Source organism: Hyposmocoma kahamanoa, unplaced genomic scaffold (assembly GCF_003589595.1).
Source record: "Hyposmocoma kahamanoa isolate Upper Pololo Valley unplaced genomic scaffold, ASM358959v1 66, whole genome shotgun sequence".
Lineage (NCBI taxonomy): Eukaryota > Metazoa > Arthropoda > Insecta > Lepidoptera > Cosmopterigidae > Hyposmocoma > Hyposmocoma kahamanoa.
In genome coordinates this window covers 9,669,680-9,695,101 of record NW_020653854.1, presented here as the reverse complement: position 1 = coordinate 9,695,101, position 25,422 = coordinate 9,669,680, and the positions used below count along the sequence as shown (strand labels likewise).

General features: G+C 35.8%; 1 protein-coding gene across 1 annotated transcript in view; it reads right to left on the bottom strand.

Moving 5' to 3' along the window:
- The window catches only part of LOC113231960 (corticotropin-releasing factor-binding protein), a 64,238-nt gene that overhangs the window by 9,588 nt on the left and 29,228 nt on the right, over positions 1 to 25,422 (bottom strand). The window contains exons 3-6 of the mRNA XM_026466531.1: positions 17,654 to 17,814; positions 11,481 to 11,676; positions 9,098 to 9,282; positions 1,247 to 1,355 (exon numbers count right to left, since the gene is read on the bottom strand). Of these exons, the coding sequence (XP_026322316.1) occupies positions 1,247 to 1,355; positions 9,098 to 9,282; positions 11,481 to 11,676; positions 17,654 to 17,814 (651 nt within the window). The remainder of the gene's footprint in view (positions 1 to 1,246; positions 1,356 to 9,097; positions 9,283 to 11,480; positions 11,677 to 17,653; positions 17,815 to 25,422) is intronic.

Genomic DNA, 25,422 nt, shown 5'->3' with positions numbered 1-25,422 from the left:
TATATATATATATGTATAATGCTTTTGTAGCTGTAGTTCAGAATAGGGTGGTTTGAGTTATATTAGACATAACTGGTTGATGACTTTATCATCTCAGTCAAAACGTTGATTTTGTTTAAAAAGCAAATACACGCGATTTTAGATCTGGAAAATATAGTTCCTTTTCATAGCTTATTTAAACATTAATTACTATGGAGTTTATGATTTGTGCTATGTTTATTCCCGGCTAGGTATTGTTTGCTTTTAGGTCAATATGTATATGCGACCCAAAAACTAACTCCTTTGTTAATATTTTTTCAGATACCCTTGTCACAGATGGGATCCTTGGCTAACGATGACTTATGGGGTCTTGTTCTAATAGTAACTTTTTTTCATGATACCTTGTGACGGGACGAACAAGTTGTGGGTCTGGTGGTAAGCGACACGCCAGGTTATTACCGTTGCAGTGCCACTCAGAGCTTTAAATCATAAAGATTTTAGGGGAGCTGCCACCCCGCCCGTCACCCTGAGACATGAGTTGACTAGTCCCATGTGCCTGTAATTTCATCAACACCCTTACCCTTCTAAATCGGGACGCTGCAATGCTCACATTACGGCTTGGCGGCAGAAATAGGTAAGGTGGCAGCACTTTCCTGGACGAACTCTTTCACAAGGAGCTCTGCGGCTACTAAAAACTACTGTCGTTTGTACTACTGTGATTTGATCGAGTTACTTGACACTTGTTTGGCATTAATTGTCTCGGACGAATGTCGGAAAGCGAGTAGACCCCTAGCCACTAGCGTGAAGTTAGAACCTTTTTCAAATAGTCTGTTAAGGTTTCTAAACTACATTTTTTGTGTTATTTTTGTTTTTGTTTTGGATAATTTACAAATCGCTGTGAAATCAAACAAGGATACTTTAATCTCAGATTACTAAATTGTACGCTAAACTCAGATTACTAAATTGTAATCTGAGCTGCTAAAATGCTTGTTAAGAACCAATTAAAATTTAAAAAATCTCATTAGCGTAAAAGAGATACGTATAGTGGAAAGTATATACTATCCTTGGTGTAATAAAGTCACATCGCGCCACGGCTTAAAAATTGTAGGAATTAAATTAGTGGATAATATAATTTCACATCAATTTGTTTCATATATTTCGTACTAGTTTTTTATGTGATGCACTTTTGATATGTGATCGCATGTGACTTTATTATACCAAGAGTAACGATATATAGATCAATGATTATGGTAATTATTAAGATTACCTTCAGTAGAGTCAAGCCCGCACATGTTCTCATAGACAAACATTTTGGTGTGGTCCAAGCCGCTAGCGCCGCCGATGTCCACGTAGTCAGATAGTCCCCTCTTCTTGCACTATATAAAGAATAATTGATAGGTTTAGAATAATTATCCTTTTTCCTAATGTTTCAACATTACACATATTTGCATTGTTCGCTATAAGAACGAATGGTACTAAGTAGTACTTTGCGAAATAATAATACACATATTATAAACTCAAAAGCACACACATTAAGTTTGGCACAGAACGACGGATCATTCTGAGCATAAGTATTCATAAGCGGCATAGAGTTGAGTTTATCTTAAGTTAGTTAAATCTTAAGTATCAAACTTGACATGCTCTTGACAGTACAAATTCATTTATTATTATCGTATCTTTTTTTATACTTGACAGGCAGATGACTCCATTCCACCTGATGTAAAATGGAAAATGAAATTCAAACGTGAAGATATCTAGTGTAGTGTTATGATACAATCACTGCCCTAGCCACTTCCACACTGCATGCCTAGAAGATGCCTCTTCATTAGAAATTTCTTCGTTTGAAGGACCCCATATCGTATGACGAAGGGAATACGTGACATGGAAAGGAGTTCCATTTCCATGGAGGATTCAATATCGTAAATAACTGGCTCCAGCAGCATTTATTAACACTAAACACAGATAAAACTAATTTCATGCGTTGTATATGCGAAAACCAAAGTCTGTTATAACTAACACACAACTTTATGCTCACCATTGTAAGGAGACTACTAACAACCTGTGCAAGTGTCCAGACATTGCTATTACTAACAAGGTAAAGTATTTAGGTGTTATAATAGATGATAACCTCACTTTTAAGCACCATATCGAAGCACTAAACGGTCGAATCCGTAAGCTAATGTATGTGTTTAAAAAACTATGCGCTTTTACTGATTTTAAAATAATCAGGCAAGTTTATTATGCCATATGTCAATCAATTATTACATGTTGGGGTGGTATTGCTAAAACTTCATAACTAACCATTGAGAGAGCCCAGCGAGCGGTTCTAAAGGTTTCTACCTTCCGCCCTTTCCTTTACCCCACTAACGTCTGTATAAGTCGTGTAAGGTACTAACTGTAAGGCAATTATTTATTAAGTCCACAGTTCTCAAACAGCACATTGCACTCCCATATAGTAATGAAAACACTAACAAAAGACGGAAAGATATTGTCTGCCCCAAAATTGTATCATCAAAACATGTGTTTATTTCCAGATTTTTTGTGTTTCTTGGTCCAATTTTCTATAATATATTAAAAGCCACTTAACTGTTTAATAACACAATTAACTGGCCATATATCATTTTTGTTACATAAAGGTTAAGAAAATTCTCCAAGAATTCCTTCAAAATATGTCCTACGACGATACAGAGAATTTATTAATTATCCCAAAATAAATGTTGTCTAATTTAAGAGTAATAGGTATATGATTTGAATTTCATAGTTTAATTATTATTATTGTTTTGTTTATATTTCAATATTTTTTTGTTTATAATTTGATCATCATATATTCACCTGTATAATTATTATTTTTTACCTGAAATACAGGATTCTCCTAGTTAAGGTATATGTGTTATATTTTACATTTATTCGCATAATCATTATTCTTTTTTTATTATGAAAACTAACACGGTTATCACACATTATAATATAAAAGTAAAGGGACTTACTCGCGTAGTATTTTAGTCGGAAGCGGTCCGACTAGTTTCAACCATAATCGTAGGTCTTCTTCAGGGGTTGAGTGCAACGTTCGCGACCGCGTCACGTCTAGCAGTGCGATTATTGTCAATACTAGTCAGACCGCTTATATATATCGCTTATAGATATCTTTTTCACAACGTTTTTTATAGATCATGGCATACCATGATCTATAAAAAACATTGTGAAAGTCATACGACGTAAAGACGACTACTAGGTATATCTATTTTCATGAAAAAAACAACAAATACTATTATTCTTCTTAGCATACGTTTTCATAAATGTACTGCGAAGGCAATGTAACAATGTAAATTTCTTTAGACTTATCAGAGACAATAATGCCTCCGTGGCCGAACGGCTGCCATTTGGGACTGCCACGCAGAGGTCCCAGGTTCGATTCCCGGGCCGGGAGAAATATTTATATGGCCTACATTTATTTATCTCGTGAGTTTGGGTATAATTTGTGGTTGTCTATGTGTGTGTCCATGGCACCCGTGACACAGGGTTTCCCTGGTGCGGGGCTATGTTGAGTGTGTGCGTTATTAAGGTGTGGGCTCTGTGTGCAAATTGTCACAATAGCAGGACAAAGATTTTATTAATTTCAGCCACATTTCTAGTAAGCAAATACCATCTATCATATATTCTTAATCATTATTTATCAGTTTATAGGAGAATTCGTATAAACAGCAGCGTATGCTGCTGAATATATGTAAGCCTCCCCCAGAGCACACCAACTCTTTCGCTCGGGCAAAAGATCGGTCTTGTGCCGCCTTCATCTAACCAGTGCTGGCCACAGTCGTCAGTTCATCGTGCCACAGTGCATTCTGCACTACGTTTACTTTGACATGGTCGCCAATTCAGACTGATCCATTGGCCATCAGCCCTTCTGCAGGCACGACCGTCCCACTGAGTTTTCAGTTTACTATATCAACAGCGCATATAGGGGTATATACAGCGAGCTACATCGATTATTTTAGCTCTTTGATATGTGAGCCCTATTACAAATTCGGTCCATCAGCGAAATCCCAAGTACATCACGCTTTATTGCTCAAATGTTTGTATGTTTTTATTTCATGTGAAATAAAAACAAAGCAAAAAAAGACCACACATAATGTTACGAAGTGGTTTTTCAAATTCGCTTTTTGAACTAAGATTAGTAACAGAAAAAAATGTAAATATTAATAGTTTACCATTCCACTCATGTTATTTATAATTTGATGTTTATATTATTAGAAAACAAAATCAGGTATATTTAGGAACTCTGATGTCAATTTAGATATCTTTTTCACAGATAAACGAACCGGATATATAGTTAAATAATAGCACTCAGATTCCTTGCATTTTATATTAAACCGATAAGTGAATAAAAATTAATTTATGTCTTTCAACGAAAGCTTAAATTGGATAAGATCGTTTCAACTTAAGGAAGCCTTTCAGGATAAAAGACTACGCACTTTACGGTTACTGTGTACACATACTTAACGTGAGCTATTATATTTGGATTATCTTGTTGTATATGTACAATATTCATGGGACTTAAGGGACAGGATTAGAGGTAACTAACGAAAACGCTTTTGGTACGTTCTAATCATGACGGAATTTTCTATGGCCCGAGACATATCATGTGAAATTTCTTCCTTAGATCGCTTATTTTTATATCTACACCTTTATTTACATCATTAACCATCTACCCATTGAAACTGGCGACACATAAGGAATTATTTGTTTACGAAAACATGACCTTTGAAGTTTCAAAACCTCAGTCCCCTGGTATGTCGCAACTCCGAAATGGAATAGAAAAACTCGTATAAAAGCTGAATTACTAAGCTTCAATTAATAGTTGTCTTACTATTTCAAAGTCAAGAAATGAACCATTATATACAAGGGAAGTACATTCAGCCTATTGCTTATTTTACACCCAAACTCATTTAAATACTTTTGTCGCTGTGTCGGGCGTACGGCAAATAAAATCCAGAAGACTTGTATGTAGATACTGGAGGTTTATTGCTGTAGCAGCACCTTAAAAGGTACAGTGAGATGGTCTACGGCTACGAAGCTACGAAACTGTTCCACAAGTGGACGCAGGTAACGTAGAGAGTTGGTGGCTACGAAACTGTCCCACAAGTGGAAGCAGGTAACGCAGAGGGGTTACGACTATGCGCGCAGCTACAACGGATGCTACGGAAATTGTCCCACAAGTGGAAGCAAATTACATAGAAACAAGTTATCACGTCCCAAAGGAGTCCCAGAAGTGGAAGCTAATTCGGAAGCGAGGTAAGAAAGCGGCTGAGCACCCTAGCACAGTACCCATATTCAAAATTCCATGTCCGATGTCATTATTTGCAGTGAACACTTTGATAGAGCGTTTTAACTCGATCCCAACGCCATCTAGCGGTGTCAGTCCGAACTAAATAGGTGGTCGTTGGCACTCATTATAATGGTTTGGTTCGTTGTGTTATAGCTGCAATTTGATATTTTATTATTTAGTCCCCTGGAAAAATGTGACTCCAAAATTATCACAAATAGTACTTATTATTTTCTTGTAATTTTGCTATTTCGTAGCACGTACGTAGCACTTGAAGTTTGCATCAAGCCGCAGATGATAACATAGCACGCATTTAGTTTTCGTTGAAAGGTAATAAATTGTGTCGCGAGTGTTTTCATCAATAACCAACCTCGGATAGTCGGTATTTTTTGTATAGACGCAATAGTCATTTACCCCTATTGTGCCTAAGCCTATTGATAGTAGATAAAGTGGTGGATTGAAAAGATCTAACAAATTCACAGTTAAAATATCAGTCTCCTGTATATCAGTGCCTTGTTCACGTTCGTGGTAAGTGACTGAAAACCAGATACAGGCTAATAATGCATTTTGCAAGCTTTAAGCATCAAGATTTTATGACAATATGATCCCGGTCAGACTGACTAGAAAGTATTTTATAATTAATAAGTTGTCGTTTTAATTAAGTACTTTTGTTACATTGACAGTAATATTACTAAAGTGATTTATTATGACTGAAAAATTAATGCACATTTTGCGTGTTTTTTTGCTTAGCTAAAACTAAAAAATAAACTATTTTTTTGTGAGTTGTTTCATTTTATATACGTTTGTTGTCTATTTGATCAGTCCCTGGCCATTTTTTTTCAAATCATCATAATTCGTATATTTTTGTTTTACTGTGCCTCTTAACAATACATCACGAACATGTTTACAAACATCCAATGCTAATTTACGAATTAAAATAGGGAAAAAAATGATAAGCCAGAATTTTGTTAAAATACTTCCATCATTCAAAATAAACCTTATTTATAAAATAAAGCAAATATATCAAGGTCACACGGAGATTCATATAGGAAGTTTATTCTCCATAAACTAAACGAAGTAAGGTAATTATTTCAATGTTGCTCGGAAATGTTGGCAGTATTGTGTTATTAGAAAGAAGCGTGAGGCGCGAATGTCCCATTATTATCGTGTTTCTAGCTAAACTAAGCTAGTGTGTTGGCTAACAACACACATTAAGAAAAAAATAATTAAAATGATTTCGTGCTGTTTTACATATTCCATTGTTTTTCTTTATTATTTCGAAAATTCTTTTCAATATTCAAAATATAAGTAAAACAAAAACATTTTTTTTATTCGTTCGCTGTGCTGAGACCACCACCTTGCCATCTTATTCCTATATCCTATTTCTGCCGCCAAGCAGTAATATGAGTATTGCTGCGTTCCGGTTTAGAAGGGTAAGGATGCTGGTGAAATTACAGGCACATGAGACTTGTCAACTTATGTCTCAGAGTGACAGGCGCAGTGGCAATGCCCATAAGTTCTTTGCGATTTAAAGCTCTTTTATATATCTCCAAAAATTAAGAACCAGTTACGCGGTAAATGATTTTTATCACCTGAAGAGGCCTTCAAAGAGTTTGAAAAATATGTTTCAGAGATTGTCACAGAAGAGTGGCATAAATGTTTTCAAAATTGGTTCATTCGTATGAAAAAGCTTCAACACTAAAGCAAAGCATCAATGCTAAAGGATAATGTTTTGAGAAACAATAAATTTATTTCTGACCATTTATAGTATTTTTTTCTTATTTATTCCGGAAACTTATAATGCGCTCCACGTATTTGTATTAAACGAAACGAAATCTTAGAGCTATGGTCGGAGCTGGGTGGAGATAATTGCAATTAAAAGGTCGACGGTTCTAACCCCTGTGGCGGCAAAATGAGGTGAATGTTAAGTAGCAATACATACATACACACACATCGTTCCCTATATGCCCTAACACCTGCACGCTCGAGGATTTAATAGCGGCTGCTAGTGACACGGTTGGCGTGTCTGGATTCTGGGCAACAAATATAGTGATTCTTCTTATCGATACGATAAAAAGAAGAAGCAATAATACTTTTCGCCAACAGGGAAAGGAAACATCGTGATAATTATTTTTTTATAACCCCAGGTGAAGAGACGAACAAGTCGTGCGCCTGGTGGTGAGCGACACGCCTGTCCATAACAGTTGCAGCGCACTCAGAGCTTTAAATCGCGAAGATCTGCGGGGCACTACCACTGCGCCCGTCACCCTGAGACATAAGTTGACAACATGTGCCTGTAATTTCACTAGAACCCTTACCCTTAAAACCGGAACGCAGTAATGCTCACATTACTGCTTGGCCAGAAGCTCTATTGATACTGAATACATAGCTACGTCAACGGTCAAAGTAGGTTCATAGGTCTTGTAAAACGTGTGAAGTCCCCAACTAGCATCGGGCCAGCGTTACATTCTGTGGCCTAAACACTTTCCTTATATCCTTATTTATTTTACATAACGCTATGCATTTACAGTTTCCCAAAACGTACCGACACAGGGTATTCAAAATAAGAAAAAAGATAATTAAAAATATATGAAGAAAATTCCAATAATCCATATGAATTTTAGGTTAATACACGATTAACATAAACATAGACTTCCTTGAAAAACTTCGTTTTCTTTTCATTGTTATAAGGAAATGTCTTTTTTTTATGAATTATCTCGGTGATGAGCAATCTAGGAAATGGCCAACGGTGACGCCCTATGAGCAGGGGCATATTGTGAACGTTACGCCAACCGCAAACACGGGCTGCTGTCGCAGGCGCAAGCGTTTGTCGGGAAAATACAACGTGCAACGCGCCAACTGTTAGTCTTAACTCACACTGTCGCGTCGCATCGCGTCGTTTTCAACTACAAAAAGGCAAAGGCGAAGGCGGCGAAGGCGCGCGTTTCCATATTTGCATGACACGTAAGGTACAAATGTACATACCTTAATAAAGGGAAAATAGAGATGAATATGCTATAGGCGAAAAAAATGACGCGTCGCGACACTTCGACTCTGCGCCAGTGTGAGATGAGCCTTAGAGAAGATGCATTTATCAATGAAACGTATAATAGATTGTTGATGACTATTATATATATGTTTTAATATTAACGACCTTCTAGTCGAGTGGTTTGAACGCCGGTTTTTATGGCGTCGCCGTGTTTGAGGTCCCGGGTTCGATCCCCGGCCGCGTCAACGTAGAAATTATTTTTTCTATATTGTGTCGGGTCTGGGTGTTTATGGTATCGTCGTTGTTTGTAATTTCTGTAACATAAGTACTTTAGTTACTTACTTTGGGATCAGAGCAACGTATGAGATGTTGTCCAATAATCTTTATTAAATGTTAGTTATATCTTGGACTAGAGGCCAGACTAGCTGATTGTTTAAAGACCCGTGCCCGGCAGTCAAACAAACCAACGTTTCGGGTCCTGTACAGACCCTGTACTCTCGTTCTCCGGTCGTAACAATTACTGTCAAATAATTAATACTCCACTAAATTAAAATACGCTTGATGCGAATGAAGCTTCATACTTGACATTGTTTTTTAACATGGTCGAGTATTACTTATTTTACAGTAATTATTTCGGACGGATGTCGGACGGAGAAAGAGAGTTGAACCCCACATACCATGATCACGGGTGTGACGCCACGTGGTCACACCAATGAAACGTTGGTTTGTTTGAAAAAACAAATATAAGTAGGTACGCGATTTAGATCCGAATAAATGTTTAATTTCCTATACCTATCACTAATACTTACATGGTGAATAGTTCCAGTTTCAAAATCCATAAGGCCTTTTCTCGATTGTTTCACAGTTTGTCCAACATCGATGTTAAGTACACGAATGGTCGACGGGGACACGGAGATCACCGAACAGTTTCCAGCCTCACCGTGGTTCCGCAGTGTGTATACGCCCTCAGAGCCGAACAGCACCACATTACACGCTGTGGAATACTCGTAAACGTTAATGAGGTCAAACGTATCCTATTTATGGCCTTTAATTTTCATTTGACGAATATTTACTATGTGAAGTGCGTAGTATTAAAAATTTTAACGCTTATTTCTGTTTTTATCTTTACAGCCATGATAAATTTATATAAATGTAATTAGTATTTATGAGTGAAATTACTTGATCTATAAATAAAAGTAGTTATGGTACAACGTTAGTGGCCCAACGGCAATTTTATTTTATGGTCATTTTCTGTTATTTTTGTAAAGAACCATATTTATTTACTAATATCATGTTCCCCGAATCTTGTGAAAAAAAAAAGAAAAAACAAAATTCGAAAAAGAAAACGAACGAACTTTGGGAACAAAAAAGAAACAAAAAACCAAATAAAAACAGAACAGGTCCAAAAATTAAGTTGGCGTAGTGTTCATTGGAGGTATCGATTTATATAAATGATGAAAAATGACGATGAGGTCCACGATGGAGCACACCTAATATATTGATTTGATTTTTCATTATTGACTGATAATTAATAAGTATAATTGATTCTGCTCTGGGTGTTCTGGATATTGCCCCAGAGTGAATTCCGTTGCTCTGGTACTCATATTACATGGAATTCTCTAGTTTCAGACCGGATAATTGGTGTGGCAGTCTAGCGTATTTAGTCACAGTTTTCCATATACATTGCGTAATATATAAGTTATATATACAAATATACATGTTTAAGATAGATTTTTAACTACCAACTAACACCAGAGATAATAACAGTTAAAGTAATTAAAGTAAAATGGCGTCACTAAAGTGTAACGTATAAAATAAGTATTACCATTTCTAACTCATTTTAAAAGCTTATACAGTGTGTTGATTGGCATTCTCGCCATATTAATTAATAATAGAAATAATGCTACCTAAATCATCTAAAAATATTTAAAAAAATATTCTGTTTAATATTCTGGCTGATTGTATCTAGTAAAGTTTTGTAAAATTGTCCCCAAGTATATTCACCGCGGGGGACGGTGACCCCGCCACTAGCGTCACCGAGCGATACGTAATCTTTCTCGATTGCTTATTTACCTATTTTTATAAATTATATTCCACAGCTGGTGGCAGGCTCCGTACCGGAGCCAGCCACAGATATGCAGGGTTTCGTTTCAACTTAGCACATTCTTCATAACAGAAAAAGCAGAAAGAAACCACGATTTTTGCGCGCAATTTTTCGACACTCGTAATCTGTGTAAACTAAACGTTTCACACCATGCCATAAGGTAATGCAGGGTCTGGTGAACATGGTAACGTTTTTTTTATGCACTAACTCTTGTTTACTCACCAAACCACGTTGCATTTCGTGAGTAACTAGAACGTATGCGCGACGTCAGCGGAACGTAGACGCAATACGCAAGGTACTGATGATCTACCAATCACGCGCTCGATTAATTATCCCGTCCCTACCCATACCCTACCACCAAATAGATCTAAAATGCATATTTTCTGCGCATAGGCATTATAGCTCATTGTTCAAATGGTTGCCGTAGTGTGTAGTGTAAGTCAATGACCTTTGGATCAAGCATGGTTACCGCAATTAAATAAAAAATAAGATTTTAAGAAATTTTTTTCGATTAATTTTTTTAGTGATTTGGGTTCAGTTTCGGATATAGAATGACCTCTGTAAATATGGCGAGAATGCAAATCAACACATTGTATACATCGAACTTTCATTCAGTTATCACATTTGATCATCAATTAAAGCCAAATAGGCTTGTTAGAAAATAAAAAGAAATTGAAATAAATTCGGCTTTATTTGACATGCAAAACACATAAATATCAAGCAATAATAGAATATTACATAACTCCTTCATAACACAAAAAGAAATACGATAAATACGATAATAAATAGACAACAAAAAACTTGTTTATAAAAAGCGTGTCAAAAGTGTCTATGAGAACGATGAGAACGATGCCAATTACGCCTTTACTATTATTCTGCCATAGTTGTCATGAAATGGAACACTATAATCAAAATATATAATATATTTTGTCATAAATAATCATAGGTCAATGCAAATAATGTAATTTTATGTGCAATAAAGAATATTTCATTCATTTATTCATTCATTCATTCAAATAATTGACTACCAAATTCAAATATTAATAAATAGAAATTACACGGTTAGGCACTAAATAAACAATACTTACGTTTATTATTCTTCACATGCTTTATAGTGATAGCGAAGCCCTGTCCCCTTGCAGGCACTCGGTATTGTATGAGGGCAGCGTTTTGCTGAGAGATCAAGGTCCGCGCAGGCCTCTGATCGCAAGTTTCCAGCACACGGTCATCATTCCAACTGTCAGCAGGCCACACTTGGCCACTAAGCTCCCAGCCATCCACCCACTGAAAAAAAAACTTTTTATTTAAAACTTATTCATTTGATTTCGTGGAGCTTCATTAATTGGGATATAAGAGCCTGTCTGTGCACACGGCGTATTTTTTACGCGCAGATGACATTAACGCAATTCAAACGAAACCTTCATTCGTCTGACGTTGACAAATTCAGTGGCGTCGGAAACGATACAGACGACTGCGGGTGGCGGAGCGACGCAGTGAAACGTGACCACACGCCCCATCCTTGCTCCTTTCCTCAGCCTTGAATCTATTCAAACTAAACACGATGCAAGCGAGCTCTGAACGCGCTTCTCAAGTACATATGTATAGCTTTGCACGCGCGTTTGGAACAAACGCAACAATCTCAAATCATTTTAAGCCACTACAACGCGTGAAACGCGCATCGTCTGCGAGTAAAAAATACACTGTATGCATAAGCTCTATGAGTAGTAATCAATGTGTAACAATAAGTTACTATTTACTCAGATATAATTAACCAAATACATCTCACATTTTTAATAAAGTAGATAAAATTTACTTGTGGTTTAAGAATTTTTTTTCTCTAAAGAATTATACATTGACTTAAATGAGAAACTTAAATATAGTAATATTACATCAGCTATAAACATAGAACGTTGTACGACAAGCGCTAAATGCATAAAATATATGTAACACAAATATGACTTTTTTAGAGGTGGGTAGTTTTGACTCAACTAACATAACATACTGGGCAAGAGCATCGCGCGTTCGCACAAGCGTAGTCTACACTATCTACTACGTTGCAGGTTTTGTTTATTATTTGAAATTTATTATTATCATGTATTTTTATTGAATTTTACACTGTTAACCATCGTGATATTCATAAAAAAAAAATAAAAAATAAAAATGTTTTATTGGTTACTTTCAAGAGGCATATTACAGGGGCTGGTGTTTCCTTTTAGGCTTGAAAGGGCCTGTGTTAGGAAACACCGCTCTTCTAATTTAATTTAGTAACAGTTTGCTCTTATATAATAATAATAATAATCCTAATATAGTTTTAAGTATTACTAAAAGTACAAATAAGAAGTAAAAATAAAATAAGTGAATGTTATAAATAACTAAACTGGTACTTAACTATTAAAATTTATATCACTACAGATTAAAAACTAATTAACCTACGTATGTCTCAGTGCAAGTATGTGTAAAAGTGTATGAAATGAAAATGTGTGTAAAAGTGTGAGTCAGTGTAAAAGTGTGCCTGCATGTCACCCAATTGCAAAACCCACCATACCCTAAATATTATAAAGTGTATATATATATATATAGTACTTGTAACATATTACACCAAATAAAAAATAAATAAATACGTACTGTATGTTCATACCCAAAAAATAACTAAGTAAGTATTGTTTATGATCATAAATATTTATGTATATAATGAATTATATTTATTAAATATCGATTGTTGCATATTTTAAATATTATATAATATATATATATAAATATATATATATATACATACATATCTTAATCATTAAATTATGTGTTTATTTATTTCAGCTTTGTAATAATTCCTCAATCTCCTCATATGACTTAGTTTCAAGCCATTTTGTAATGGCTACCTTGCAGTCGCGAACTGTTTTCATGTATAAATCAAGTTCTTTATTTAACGTATTATATAGCTGAGCGGCCCTGAACTTGTACTGTCTACTAGCTGCAGTAGTTTTTATTTTAGGTACCAGTGCTATTTTATAGTTTTTTCTTCTACCAGCATCCCTAGATTCATAAAATAAATTTCGATGTTGTTTTACTACAGTGTAGAGTACGTAAAGTTTCCTAACAGATGTAAGTTTTGTTAGCTGATACAAATTTTCAGTAGAGTAAATTCGTTTTTTAAAATACATCATTTTAATCAATCCACGTTGCGCTCGTTCTATTACAATAAATTTTGACTTAGCTGCACCTCCCCAGACAGGAATACAATACGTAATAATAGACTGTACAAGAGAAATATAAATCTCTTTAAGAAGGTCTCTAGTGGATACTGTGGTGGAAGCTCGTCCAGTGCTTCTATGCGGCATGACGTACCTAAGCGATTTGAAGATCCAGGTTAGTTTCCTAATTCTTATTGTGACATGCTCGAGGTGCGGATACCAAGAGAGACGCTGGTCTAAGATGATACCTAGGTATTTAGTTTGATCAACCCTTTGTAAACGCGGGCATGTACAAGATACGAAATGATCTGAAAGGTTCTTGTCACAGTTATGGATTTGAATCTTGAAATCCTCACATGGTTGTGTGTTATTGTAATTAGTAAAACACAGGAAGTTGGACTTGACAGCGTTCAATGACAGTATATTACAACGCAACCATCTATTTATTTGTGAAAGACCCAACTCAACACTAATCCTAATCGAGTCCCATGAATCCCCAGCAAAAACGACGGCAGTATCATCCGCGTACGCAAATTTATAAAAAAAATTCTTAAAAAAAAAAATTTATAAAATATATCTTTATGAAATAACTTCACTAGTTTGTTATAATTGTCATTCAACAGTATGACGCCCACTGCTGGGCATAGGCCTCCCCCAACGATCTCCACGACGATCGGTCCTGCGCTGCCCGCATTCATCGGCTTCCCGCGACGTTTACCAGATTGTCGGTCCACCTGGTGGGCGGCCTACCCATATTATTAATACTAAAATCGAACACAAAGAAAAACTCCCTTGACCCGACAAAACATACATGCCTAAGTCCAGGAAATACAGTGTTATTATTATTATTTATTAATTTTTGTTTTAAATTACTTTACGTATAGTTTTTAAGGTTCATTTAGTAGATGAACTGTGTGTGTTTTAGTTTCTTTAATATTGTTAGGCAACTTATTGCAAATTGTGCACTTAGAAAGGTAATATTATTTTAGCTATAGTTGGTTCGCGGTGGCCGTAATATTATGTTAATAGCATTTCGTAGTCGCCTAAGTTGCGTACGTTCATTTTTAGCTTTGAATTTGATATCAGTGTGAATGTCTTTTAATAATATTTTTCGAATTAGTGCGCATGTAAAATATTTATATGATTTATCAATATTCATAAATTTTGTGTTTTTGTACAGTTGCGCACTTGAGGTAAGGTAGTCGCCAATGAAGCCAACTTCGATTTTATATTTTTAATGTGCGACTTCCACGTCAAATCACTATCCAAAATAAGACCTAAATATTTTTCACTATCTGATGTCTCAATTTCTACATTCTTAGTTTTAGGCGGTTGAAAATTTGATATATTTTTATTTTTAGCTGTAAATATGATATAGTGCGTTTATGTAATATTTATAGTTAAAAGATAATTCTGGAACCAATTATTCAGAATATTGAGGTCGTTCTGACCATTCGTGGCAATCGATTCAATGTCATGACCAAAGTAAAACAAACAAGTGTCATCGGCGTATAGTGAACGTTCTTTCTTTAGTTCAAGTTTGCTAATGTTATTGATATAAATCAAAAATAACAGAGGGCCAAGGATCGATCCTTGAAGGACTCCGTATGTAACAGGTGTTGTAGAACTTTGGGATTCCCCAATTCTAACTACTTGATATCGAACTACAGATATTATTCAAGAATGCTACAACCAAATGTTGGAATTTTAGTTAGAAAGATTTTGTGACTAATAGTATCAAATGCCTTTTTTAAATCGATAAATATGCCCAAACAGATTTTATTTTCGGCGATGTTATTTTTTATTAGACCTGTAGGTCTAATTGCGGATAGGGGATTTTATTTTGGTCTATATATATTGTTTGCAAAGTATAGATAACTCTTTCAAATATTTTAGACAAAATAGGGAGTACAGATATGAGGTGGTAGTTATTACGATCCGATCTTGTTCCTGACTTGTAGATAGGTGTTACTTTAGCGATTTTCAGATTTCTGGGGAATGTACCTTCTTTCATACAGCAATTTATACAACAAGACAGTTCTTCAGCAATTAAGTCTTTAATAGATTTTATTGATTTTGTGTTTATGTTATCAATGCCTGAACTAATATTAATATTCAAATTGGAAATAATTTTAACCACGTCACTAACTGTTGAAGGTGTAAAGGTGTTTAAACCGAAGGCTGAGGAATTGCTTGTGCAAGTTTTAAACCTATTGTTGAAAAGAAGTCGTTAAAACATTTACAGATATCTTTCCCATTGGTTATTACAATTTTATTTATTTCAAGTTTAGCTGGTACTGCCAGGTCCTTAATTTTATTATAAGTGAGACTATCGATAAAAGCCCACATTTTATTTGGCTTATTTTTGCAGATTGTAAATTTATATTGATAGTACTCATTCTTTTTTTATTATTTTTTTTATTTCATCGGTTACTAATTTTCTCTCCGCTAAGAAATTGTTTTCAATATTTTTATCTTCCGGGTTTGCTTTATTTAAAGTTCATTTTTTCTGTCCAAAATCTTTTTGTTTATCCAGTCCTGTTTTGACAGATTGAGTATTTAAATGTGTTGTACCTTGCGTTTTTCAATAACAGTACAAAACTTCTCAGCGAATCCAGCATAATTGTTATTGTTTGTGGTTTTTATGATTTCTACTGTGAATAATTGAAGCTTTCCGTATTCTATGGATTCATACTTTATTCTGTTTTATTGGTGGTTTATATTTCTTTATTTCGAAAAATAACTGTTTATGATCGGACCTAGACGAGTCAAGTGATGAAATCCAGCAATGATTTCTTCTGTAGTGTTTCTCGAGTCCATTTTCTTGTAGTGTCTCTATATATTGTGTTGTAGAATCGTCAGGGTTTAGTAGATCAACTAAACCTTGATGAAACTACTTAATAAATAATTTATACACTTTTTACGACGTGATTGTCCGATTATGCTTCATTGTATGAGACTACATTCGTCTTCAATTTGAGGACTGTGTTTTTTATTCTTAACAATATTTTATATAAAAAACCAAATGGACATGAAATTTCACTCACGTTTTGTATGTAAATAACTTTTGATGTCAAACAAATTGTGGTAAGACCAACAGATTGGTTCATGCATATTGGATATAGCAACGTAGCCATAACGTTTTGTATGCATCTGCAGGCTTTCAATAAAGTGCAAATAACGCGCGTCGCAAGAGAGTGTCACGTTTTTGCTTCTGAATTCAAAAGTCTTCTAAGTTGCCACACCTACGAGATAGCATGCAATTCGATTACACGTTGATAGCGCTAAAATGCAATATCGGTAAGTGTTCTCAGGGAGGGATACTTAAATTATTTTAACAACTTGACAACTGAATTACGAGCACGTCTGTACCAAGTTTTATAACGATGAACGACGGTTATAAATTGCTTTGAAAGATATGTGTTTTTACTTACTTCGGAAACTTTTCTTAGAGTTTTATTCTATGAAAAAAAACCTAAGATTTTGAAAACATCAAAAGAAAAATCTTCTACTTATAATCAATAAAGATGTTAACCAGATAAAAAGCTATATTGCACTCTTGATGTAATAAGACCACATCTGCAAAATGACAATTTTTCAGGAAAGAGGGTTATATACTGCGAACGCAATTAGTTCATAAATTTTTTCTGCTTAAATATAAGAGTTCTAAAATTTCATATAATTTGTTTCAGGTAATATTTTTGTGATTTTCATAACATCATTGGGCCAATTTGGAAGAATACGATTTAAATAAAGCATTGGTTAACAAACTTTTTAGCTCACCGCCCGCTTTGGCAAGATAAAAAAATTTCAACGCCCTCCGCCACAAAAAATAAATGGAAACACGTATTTTTTATATTAACTTAACACAAAAAAAACACAAGGAATAAAATATATACCTATGTAGTGTGGTTTATATAGATAATTCAGGACTAGGACTCTTCAGCGCCCAGTGGGGGGCAGTAGGGACCACTTTGGGAAACTATGATGTAAAGGATCACTTTAGGACCGATTTCTGCTCTTTCAGCTAGTCGGATTGGTATAAAAACAAACAGATTACTAAACGGACTAACCGAAACTAATCCTTCGTTTTCGCAGCGCACGTTGAGATAGTCAAAAGTTACTTGAATCCTCTTGTCAGGCTCTGCTATCATGTAGATTCCGCATACAGTCGGCTCATTGGATGGGGACTTGAAGAATATTTGCTCTTCTTCTGACGTCACAAGGAAGCAATCTGCATAGAAATGAAAGGAAAAATTAAAAGAATTAAAATGTAATATAAATTTTTAAATAGTATTATTTTCTGTAACGAAAGGAGCTTCCCCGTCAGCAATGACGTACTTTTACGCCTGGCGCACCTTTCGGCGCGTTCCCATTATGTCTTATCATTATACGTGTAATCTGTGGGTCAACTGTTCGCAGAAGACAATTAATGCGCATACAGTACAACAACTCATTTAGAGTGTTACTGGGGTTGCTGCGGTACTGCAGCGCATCGGGCATGTTCGCAGAAGCTCACACGGATGGCTTTCATGCTTTTCTTAGAAAGAGAGCTGCCTCGTTGCTAAGCCGTATCCGTGGCAGCTCAAATGTCGTTCTTCGCGTTGTGCCTGGAAGGATTGATTGCCCGATCATGCTTCATTAAATGAGAATGAATGTAGTCTCAGCCTTTAATTTGAGGACTGTTTTTTTTTGTTTTTAATATTGGTAGATCCTGATGGGACTCCATACATAAATGTATAAATATAAATAAATGTATTAGAAGATTATTACTGCATTTGTCTGAAATAAATGAATTTTGATTTGATTTGTAACGTTTTATTTATCGTTGGACGAGTGTTGTGTCTAGCCTGTTCCCATATCACGACTATGTATCGTGACTGTGTCGTGGACTTTTTGAACGATAGTCATACCTTGCTGTTTTTACTGGATCGTGACAATAATTTATCGTTTTACGGCAGCCGCCTTGTCCTTTGCAGATATGAGACAACGATAAATAAAACGTGTTGACAATAATTGCTGCGATTATCTGTCGTCACATTTTTCGGACGACTGTCGTTCTAGCTCATCCCATTGTCTTGACAGCCAAAAAAACTGAACGATAATTAATAAGTTAAACTGTACGACTATCTGTCGTCACGACATAATGGGAACGCGCCCTTAGCCAACAATCGGCGACTACCTTATGCCAATTGACAAATATTTTCACTACGATGGCAAACATGTCCCACAGTTCAGCTTGGCGGCTAATAGTAACGCGATAAACGCGGCTATAAGTTCTACACCGCAATAATATACAATATAATACATTATAATGTACGATACAAATATAATACGGTGCAAAGAAGAAGTATAATTTTTATTTTTACATCATAAGTATTAAAAGAATATTTAAACTGACTTAAAATATCTCATTAAATAATAATGAAGCAAATCTTTTTAATAATTATTTAAAATTAATTGTAGAAAGAATATTTTTCTACAATTAAAGACATTAAAGAAATACTTCAGTTGGAACTAATGCAAATTTCCTTTGAAATTTATTTAGTCACGCTCTAGAAATATTGTAAAATATTGCAATATTCTTTTGTGCAATTAGTAATTATTTAAAAAAGAAACCATAAACTATGATTACGTTTTTAAATAAATATTACCTTATCGAGAATTTGTCTAAGGAAGGTTATCGCGATTGATACACATTGGAAATGAAATTATTTTTTCAGATCTACATTACGTATATTTGTTTTTTCAAACAAACCAAATTGCTTGGGATTCAATAGTTCCTCTGCTGAAAAATCGAAAGTGAACATAGGACTGCAGTACTGTTCATTAATTGGTTTTATTTTACTTCTAATTTCCTTTTAATATTGAAAAGAATAACATAACGATTTAAAACAAAATATTTGCAAATTGCATGTAGAGTGAATTTAAACATTTAAATTCACGCTTTTCTTGGTTAATTCAAAAATACTGTAAAGAAAAAAGAAAACAAAAACTATTAGCTAAGAAATCAGGATAAAACCCTTAAGTATAATAATAATAATAATAACCCTCTACCCATAAAGCAGTTGTGATCTTCCGTTTGAACTTGTATAACGACTCGTAGAGATGTCAGCCTCTCAGATCTTTGTGATTTGAAGCTCTGATTGGCACTGCAACTGTTATTAACAGGCGTGTCGCTTACCACTAGGCACACGACTTGTTCGTCCCTTCACTTAATATTATATAATCGATTCGAGTGGTCTTAGAAGGCGATAGACGTTCGACGTGCCGGAGTTCCTCAGGGTTCTGTCCGCAACCATGTTTCTGCTACCTATAAATGATATGTTGATTGCAGGTACCTTTGGGTATGCTGATGATAGCACAGTTGTGGACAGGTACTTGAAAATGCAAGGGCCAGTGAAGAAGAAATCCAGTCTTGTCGAGAGTCCATGGTTAGTCGTTTGCATTGTTTTTTTCTTTGTGTCAACACATAAGTCACAGTCTTCGATTGGGCCGATGCCAATCTTGTCAATTTAACGCTACCAAAACGCAGGCGTGTCTTTTCTCTACTAAATGGAGTCCTTTTGACCTAACTCTGACTTTTCGTGATATATCGATACCGATAGCCGACCGTCTTCACCTACTTCGAATGGACCTGTCGCCCAATCTGAACTTCGGCAGACACATTGAATCCATGGCCATAAATGTAGCCAGGAAGCTTAGTATCCTTTCCAATGTAAGGGATTACTTCACACTGGGACAGTTGCTTCAGTTATACCAAGCACAAGTCCGGTCGTGTCTGGAGTACTGCTGCCACTTATGGGATGGCTCTGCTAAATACCATTCTTCTTCTGATTATTTCTTCATGATTCAATAGACAAGCGTGCTAAGAGGGTATAGGTGACTCGGAATTAGTAGAGACGAAGCTGCAGAGCCTTGAGCACCTCCGTAGAATTGGCAGTTTATCGGTGTTTTACAGGATATATCACGGAGAGTGTGCGATGGAATTGCATAATTTGATTCCGCCTTCCCCTTTCCATCATCGGGGTGCTAGACGTGGGCTGGGGTTCCACCTTTATGTTGTGGATATTCCCAGGATTCGCACGAAGCGTTTCGCTTCCACATTTGTATAGCGAGTGGCTCCTCCTCCTCCGTCGGTCTCTTACTGCTGAGGATCGTGACTTTGAGCAAGTATACCGTCAATCAATCCTCGCCACTGCACTCTGTCTTTGGCTAGGTGGAATGCGACACTCACTGGTACTGTCAGACTTTCAGCCACCTGGTCACACCATCGTTTCGAACTTCGACCTCTAGGTCGTTTGCCCTCAATCCTGCCCGTAACAATCACGCTCTCGAGACTATCAGCGCTTCTGCGTGCAATGTGACCAAAGAACTGCACAATGCGGAGCAAACAGACAGAAGATAAGCGTTTGTGGTTTTGCAACTGCAATTCCTTAAGCACGGATACGTTCGTACAATGCGCAGTCCAGGGAATCCTTAATAGGCGACGCCAACACCACATCTCAAAAGCGTCAATTCTTTGCCTGCTTTTTTTGCTAGCTTTAAGCGTCCAGGCTTCTAGGCCGTAAAAAAATATGGAAAAGACTAGAGTGCGAACTATATGTATCTTTGTTCTATTGCGAATGTTTCTGTCCTTCCATATCTTTGCAAGTTGTGTCATGGCAGTTTTTGCCATAACGATGCGTCGTCGTATTTGGTTCACTGTTTCCTCTGTTACTGATGACTGACCCAAGATACAAGAACTCTTCTACGGTCTCGTATTCCTTTAGTGCATCTGTATATTGGATGGAAGCGAAACGGTCAAAGATCATCAATTTAGTTTTCCTTTTATTAATTACTAGCCCTAGCTTTTTACTGACAGTTTCTAGTCGCCTAAGAAGCTCCACCACCTCAAGTTCTGTTGAGGCAAACAAAGTTGTATCGTCAGCACATCGAAGATTTGAAATTTGTATGCCTCCAATTTTCACCCCTCCTTCCCATCCTTCAAGGGCTTTCGCATAATATATTCACCTTAGATATTATAAAGATTGGGAGGTATTACACAACCCTGTCTTACGCCTTTCTTGAACTTGAAAGGTCTTGATGTGCTATTTCCTAGTTTAATAGTGCCGTAACCTATTTCGTACAATTTTCTTACAATGAATACTAGGTGTCCTGGTACGCCTGATCTTCCAAGAACGGTTCACAGCTGTGGTATCACGAGTGACGAATGGCGAGTGGCTAGGGAGTGGAATTTTCTGCCTGCAGACTTGGTACCCGAATGCTATAACTTGGACCTTTTCAAGGCGAGAGTGAATAGGCATTATTTAGGTGTGCATGCTACACCCTCAACCTCATCGTCATTTTCTATCAGGTGAGATGGAGGTCAAATGCGCACTTATTTTATTTTATATATATGCGGATTCCAAACTGGTGTCGCATATTCAAGAGTGCTCCGAATTAGCGAGTTGTACAATGTTAACATTGCGTGTAGATTTCTAAATTTTTTACAAGTACGCTTCATAAACTCTAACATTTTCCATGATTTCTTGATAGTATTTATTAAACAACAATTATTTATGTATGTAAATAAACATTGCATAATGATTCCATTTACTTTGTAAGAATGACCGTTATTGAAATTGATAAATTAATTATGGCATTTTTTATATATTGACGACCTCTGTGGTCGAGTGGGTCACACACCGGTTTTCATGGTGTTGAAATCTCCGAGGTCCTCACCGGTAGGATTAATATAGAAAAAACTAACTTTTCTACATTGTCTCGGATCTGAGTGTTTGTGGTACCGTCGTTGTTTATGATTGCTAACTTTGGGATCAAAGCAACGTATGTGATGTTGTCTAAAGTATTTATTTATTACACAGCCAGAAATACAACTTCGGGTTGGAAGTTATTTGTCCAAGTGTCAATACGAAAAGTATGTTCATTTTTAATCTGGTTTAAAATGTACGGCGGAGAAGCAGAAAGAATACGCTTCTAATACTATTAAAAACGGTTTACAGGACCTTACATTTATTGCTGAGCGGTAGAGCCTATTTCTACGATTCTCGAATGAGATCGTGATAAATATCGTCTTTAGTATTCTTAATTAAGTAAGACTTCAGAAAGGTGGAGCAGAATTGACACTCGTTTTGAACAAAGTTACAGTCAGCAGCAGCATTCCACAATGATTTATTATTATAAGAATTCAATATTTATTTATTTTAATTTATGCTTTACAATTAATAGTACAAAAGAATGTACCTACATGAACCTAAACCATTTTTTCCCACTTTTAACATTTTACAACATAAGAATCTAGGTAATATAATATTCCTGATACGCCAAACATATTTAAACATTTAGTAGCATTTTAGTAGCAGCTCCTTGTGGAAGAGTTCCTCCATGGCAATACTGCCACCTTACCTATTTCTGCCGCCAAGTGTTACAGTGTTCCGGTTTTTAAAGGGTAAGGGTACTGGTGAAATTACAGGCACATGGGACTTGTCAACTTTATCTTTCAAGGTTAACGGACGCAGTGGCAGTGCCCCTCAAATATTTGCGATTTCAAGCTCTGGATGGCACTGCAACTGTTACGGACAGGCGCGTAGCTTATCATCAGGCACACGACTTATTCGTCCCGCCACTTGATATTATAAAAAAACATAATGATAATAAAAATATATTTACCAAACAACCAAAACAATTACTCTCAACCAACTCCTTGTACTATGAATAGCAGTACAGGGAATTGGGAATGGGACTTTTTTTAGTAGTGGGAAGTACTTCCCAGGACAAACTCTTTTACAAGAAGCTGTAATTGCTACCTTTGTTACTTTACATATTTTCGCCGCCAAGCAGTAAATAAATGCTGGTGAAATTATGGACTATATGAAACTTGTCGACTTATGTCTCAGGATGACGGGCGCAGTGGCAATGCTCCTCAGGTCTCCAAAGATAAAAACCCCAAGGTTTAAATGTTATGTTTAAAATTATGTATGTATATAATCTGTATAATTATTTATCACGCTTATGTCTATAAGCTCCGTGTTCTGTTTTTATTTTAATGTATAAATCGAGGATAACTGTTATTGGCTTTGTAATATGTAATTATTTTTTTGTAACCTATCATTATTGCTGTTGTTATCCCAAATAAATAAATAAAGCTATGAGTGGCACTGCAACTGTAGGCAAGAGTGTGGCTTACCTCCAGGCGTACGCCATGTTCCTTCTGTCACTTGGTGTCATAAAAAAAGAGCAACGGAATTTATTCCGGGGTACATCTTAGAACACTCAGACCAGAACCAACTGCCGACAGTGCAAGCCATCGAGCTCGTCAAATTTAAAGTTTCTCCTAAATCGGTCGAGAAAATATAAATAAAAAATTTACACTTGTAATAGGTTTACGAAGCGCGTGAGGGTGAAGAAAGTCGTCCGAGTCTCCAAATGCACAACGACTTTTATTGACGTAGTTGTATGGTCGATATAAGAGACGTAATCGCGCTACTCCTCGATGTCAGCTCACGGTCCCACCAGTTGGAAAGGGCAGCCGGCGATCGATGGTAAGTAACGATGATTCTATGGGCTTTTATCCCAATATCCCAGCAGGTGGAAGTACCGGAGTGCCACTCATAGTCCCTATGATTCGAAACAATGCAATTTACTTTTATAGCTTATATGGTAAATTAGTGTTGAGTTGTGGTGTTTGTTACACACTTGTATTTACGAACATTATAAATACAAGTATTTTTTCTTTAAGATATCTTGAAGCATAAAGGTAAAAAATTAAAATATTTTAACAGTAAAGAAAGATAAAATAAAAAAATTGATTTATGATGGTGAATGTTGCTGTGCAAATATTTTACAATAGAGAAACATACATAGTGTTACATAAATATAATTTAAATCTCAAAAAAGAAAACCGAAATGATCGGTAAGTGAACATGAAGAATATGGAACATTTGATATTTAAGAAAAAGGATAAGCGATCAAATAAATTTTGTTCTTTGTTCACGAGAATCGATCGTTAGATAGTTCGTTCACCCTGACACAGATTATCAACATTTTGTTCTACATCAGATTATCCGATATTATTTATCCCGTTTTGCATAAACTACTTAAAAAAATTTGCATAGTTGAGGACAAGACGGCTATCTAGGTTACTTAATGGAATTTGAAATGAAGTAAGACCTTACCCTCAAATTTTATTAAATAAGAATAGTTATTTAACTCTTTTAAGTTTTTGTTTTCGTAAAGTGTCATTTAAAACCATGCCTTACGTTTTAAGATATCATCTCGTGCATTTATTGTTCTTATTTTACAGGACTAATGGATTATCAACATTATTACAATTTGTTCTAATGCAGTATTGTACTACATATGCTTTACCTATATACTTTTTCAAAGTGAAAAATCCAAGTTATGAAAGAGTCACATTACCTATTTTCTTGTGGTTTGTTTGGTTCACGATCATTTCAGTTTTTTTGTATTTTACGTGCCAATCAACCACACCAATTACAGGGTAAATTGTGAAACAGCTAATGTTTCTTTCGCCATTTGTCTTGAGGCTATCACCATAATAATTATTATTTGTAATTGCGGATAAATGCACATCCCAAAATATTATGATGTGACCCACAGGATGTTACACCGACATGACTTAGTAATGGAAAGAAGAAAAACGCATTTAAACATGCTACAATAATTTTTTGGTATGATATCAAGTAACCGGGCGAACAAGTCGCGGCGCGCCTTATGGTAAGCGACACTATATAAAATTGACAAGTTCCGTGTGCCTGTAATTTCACCAGAACCTTTACACTTTAAAACTGTAATGCTCACTACTCGGCGGCTGAAGTAG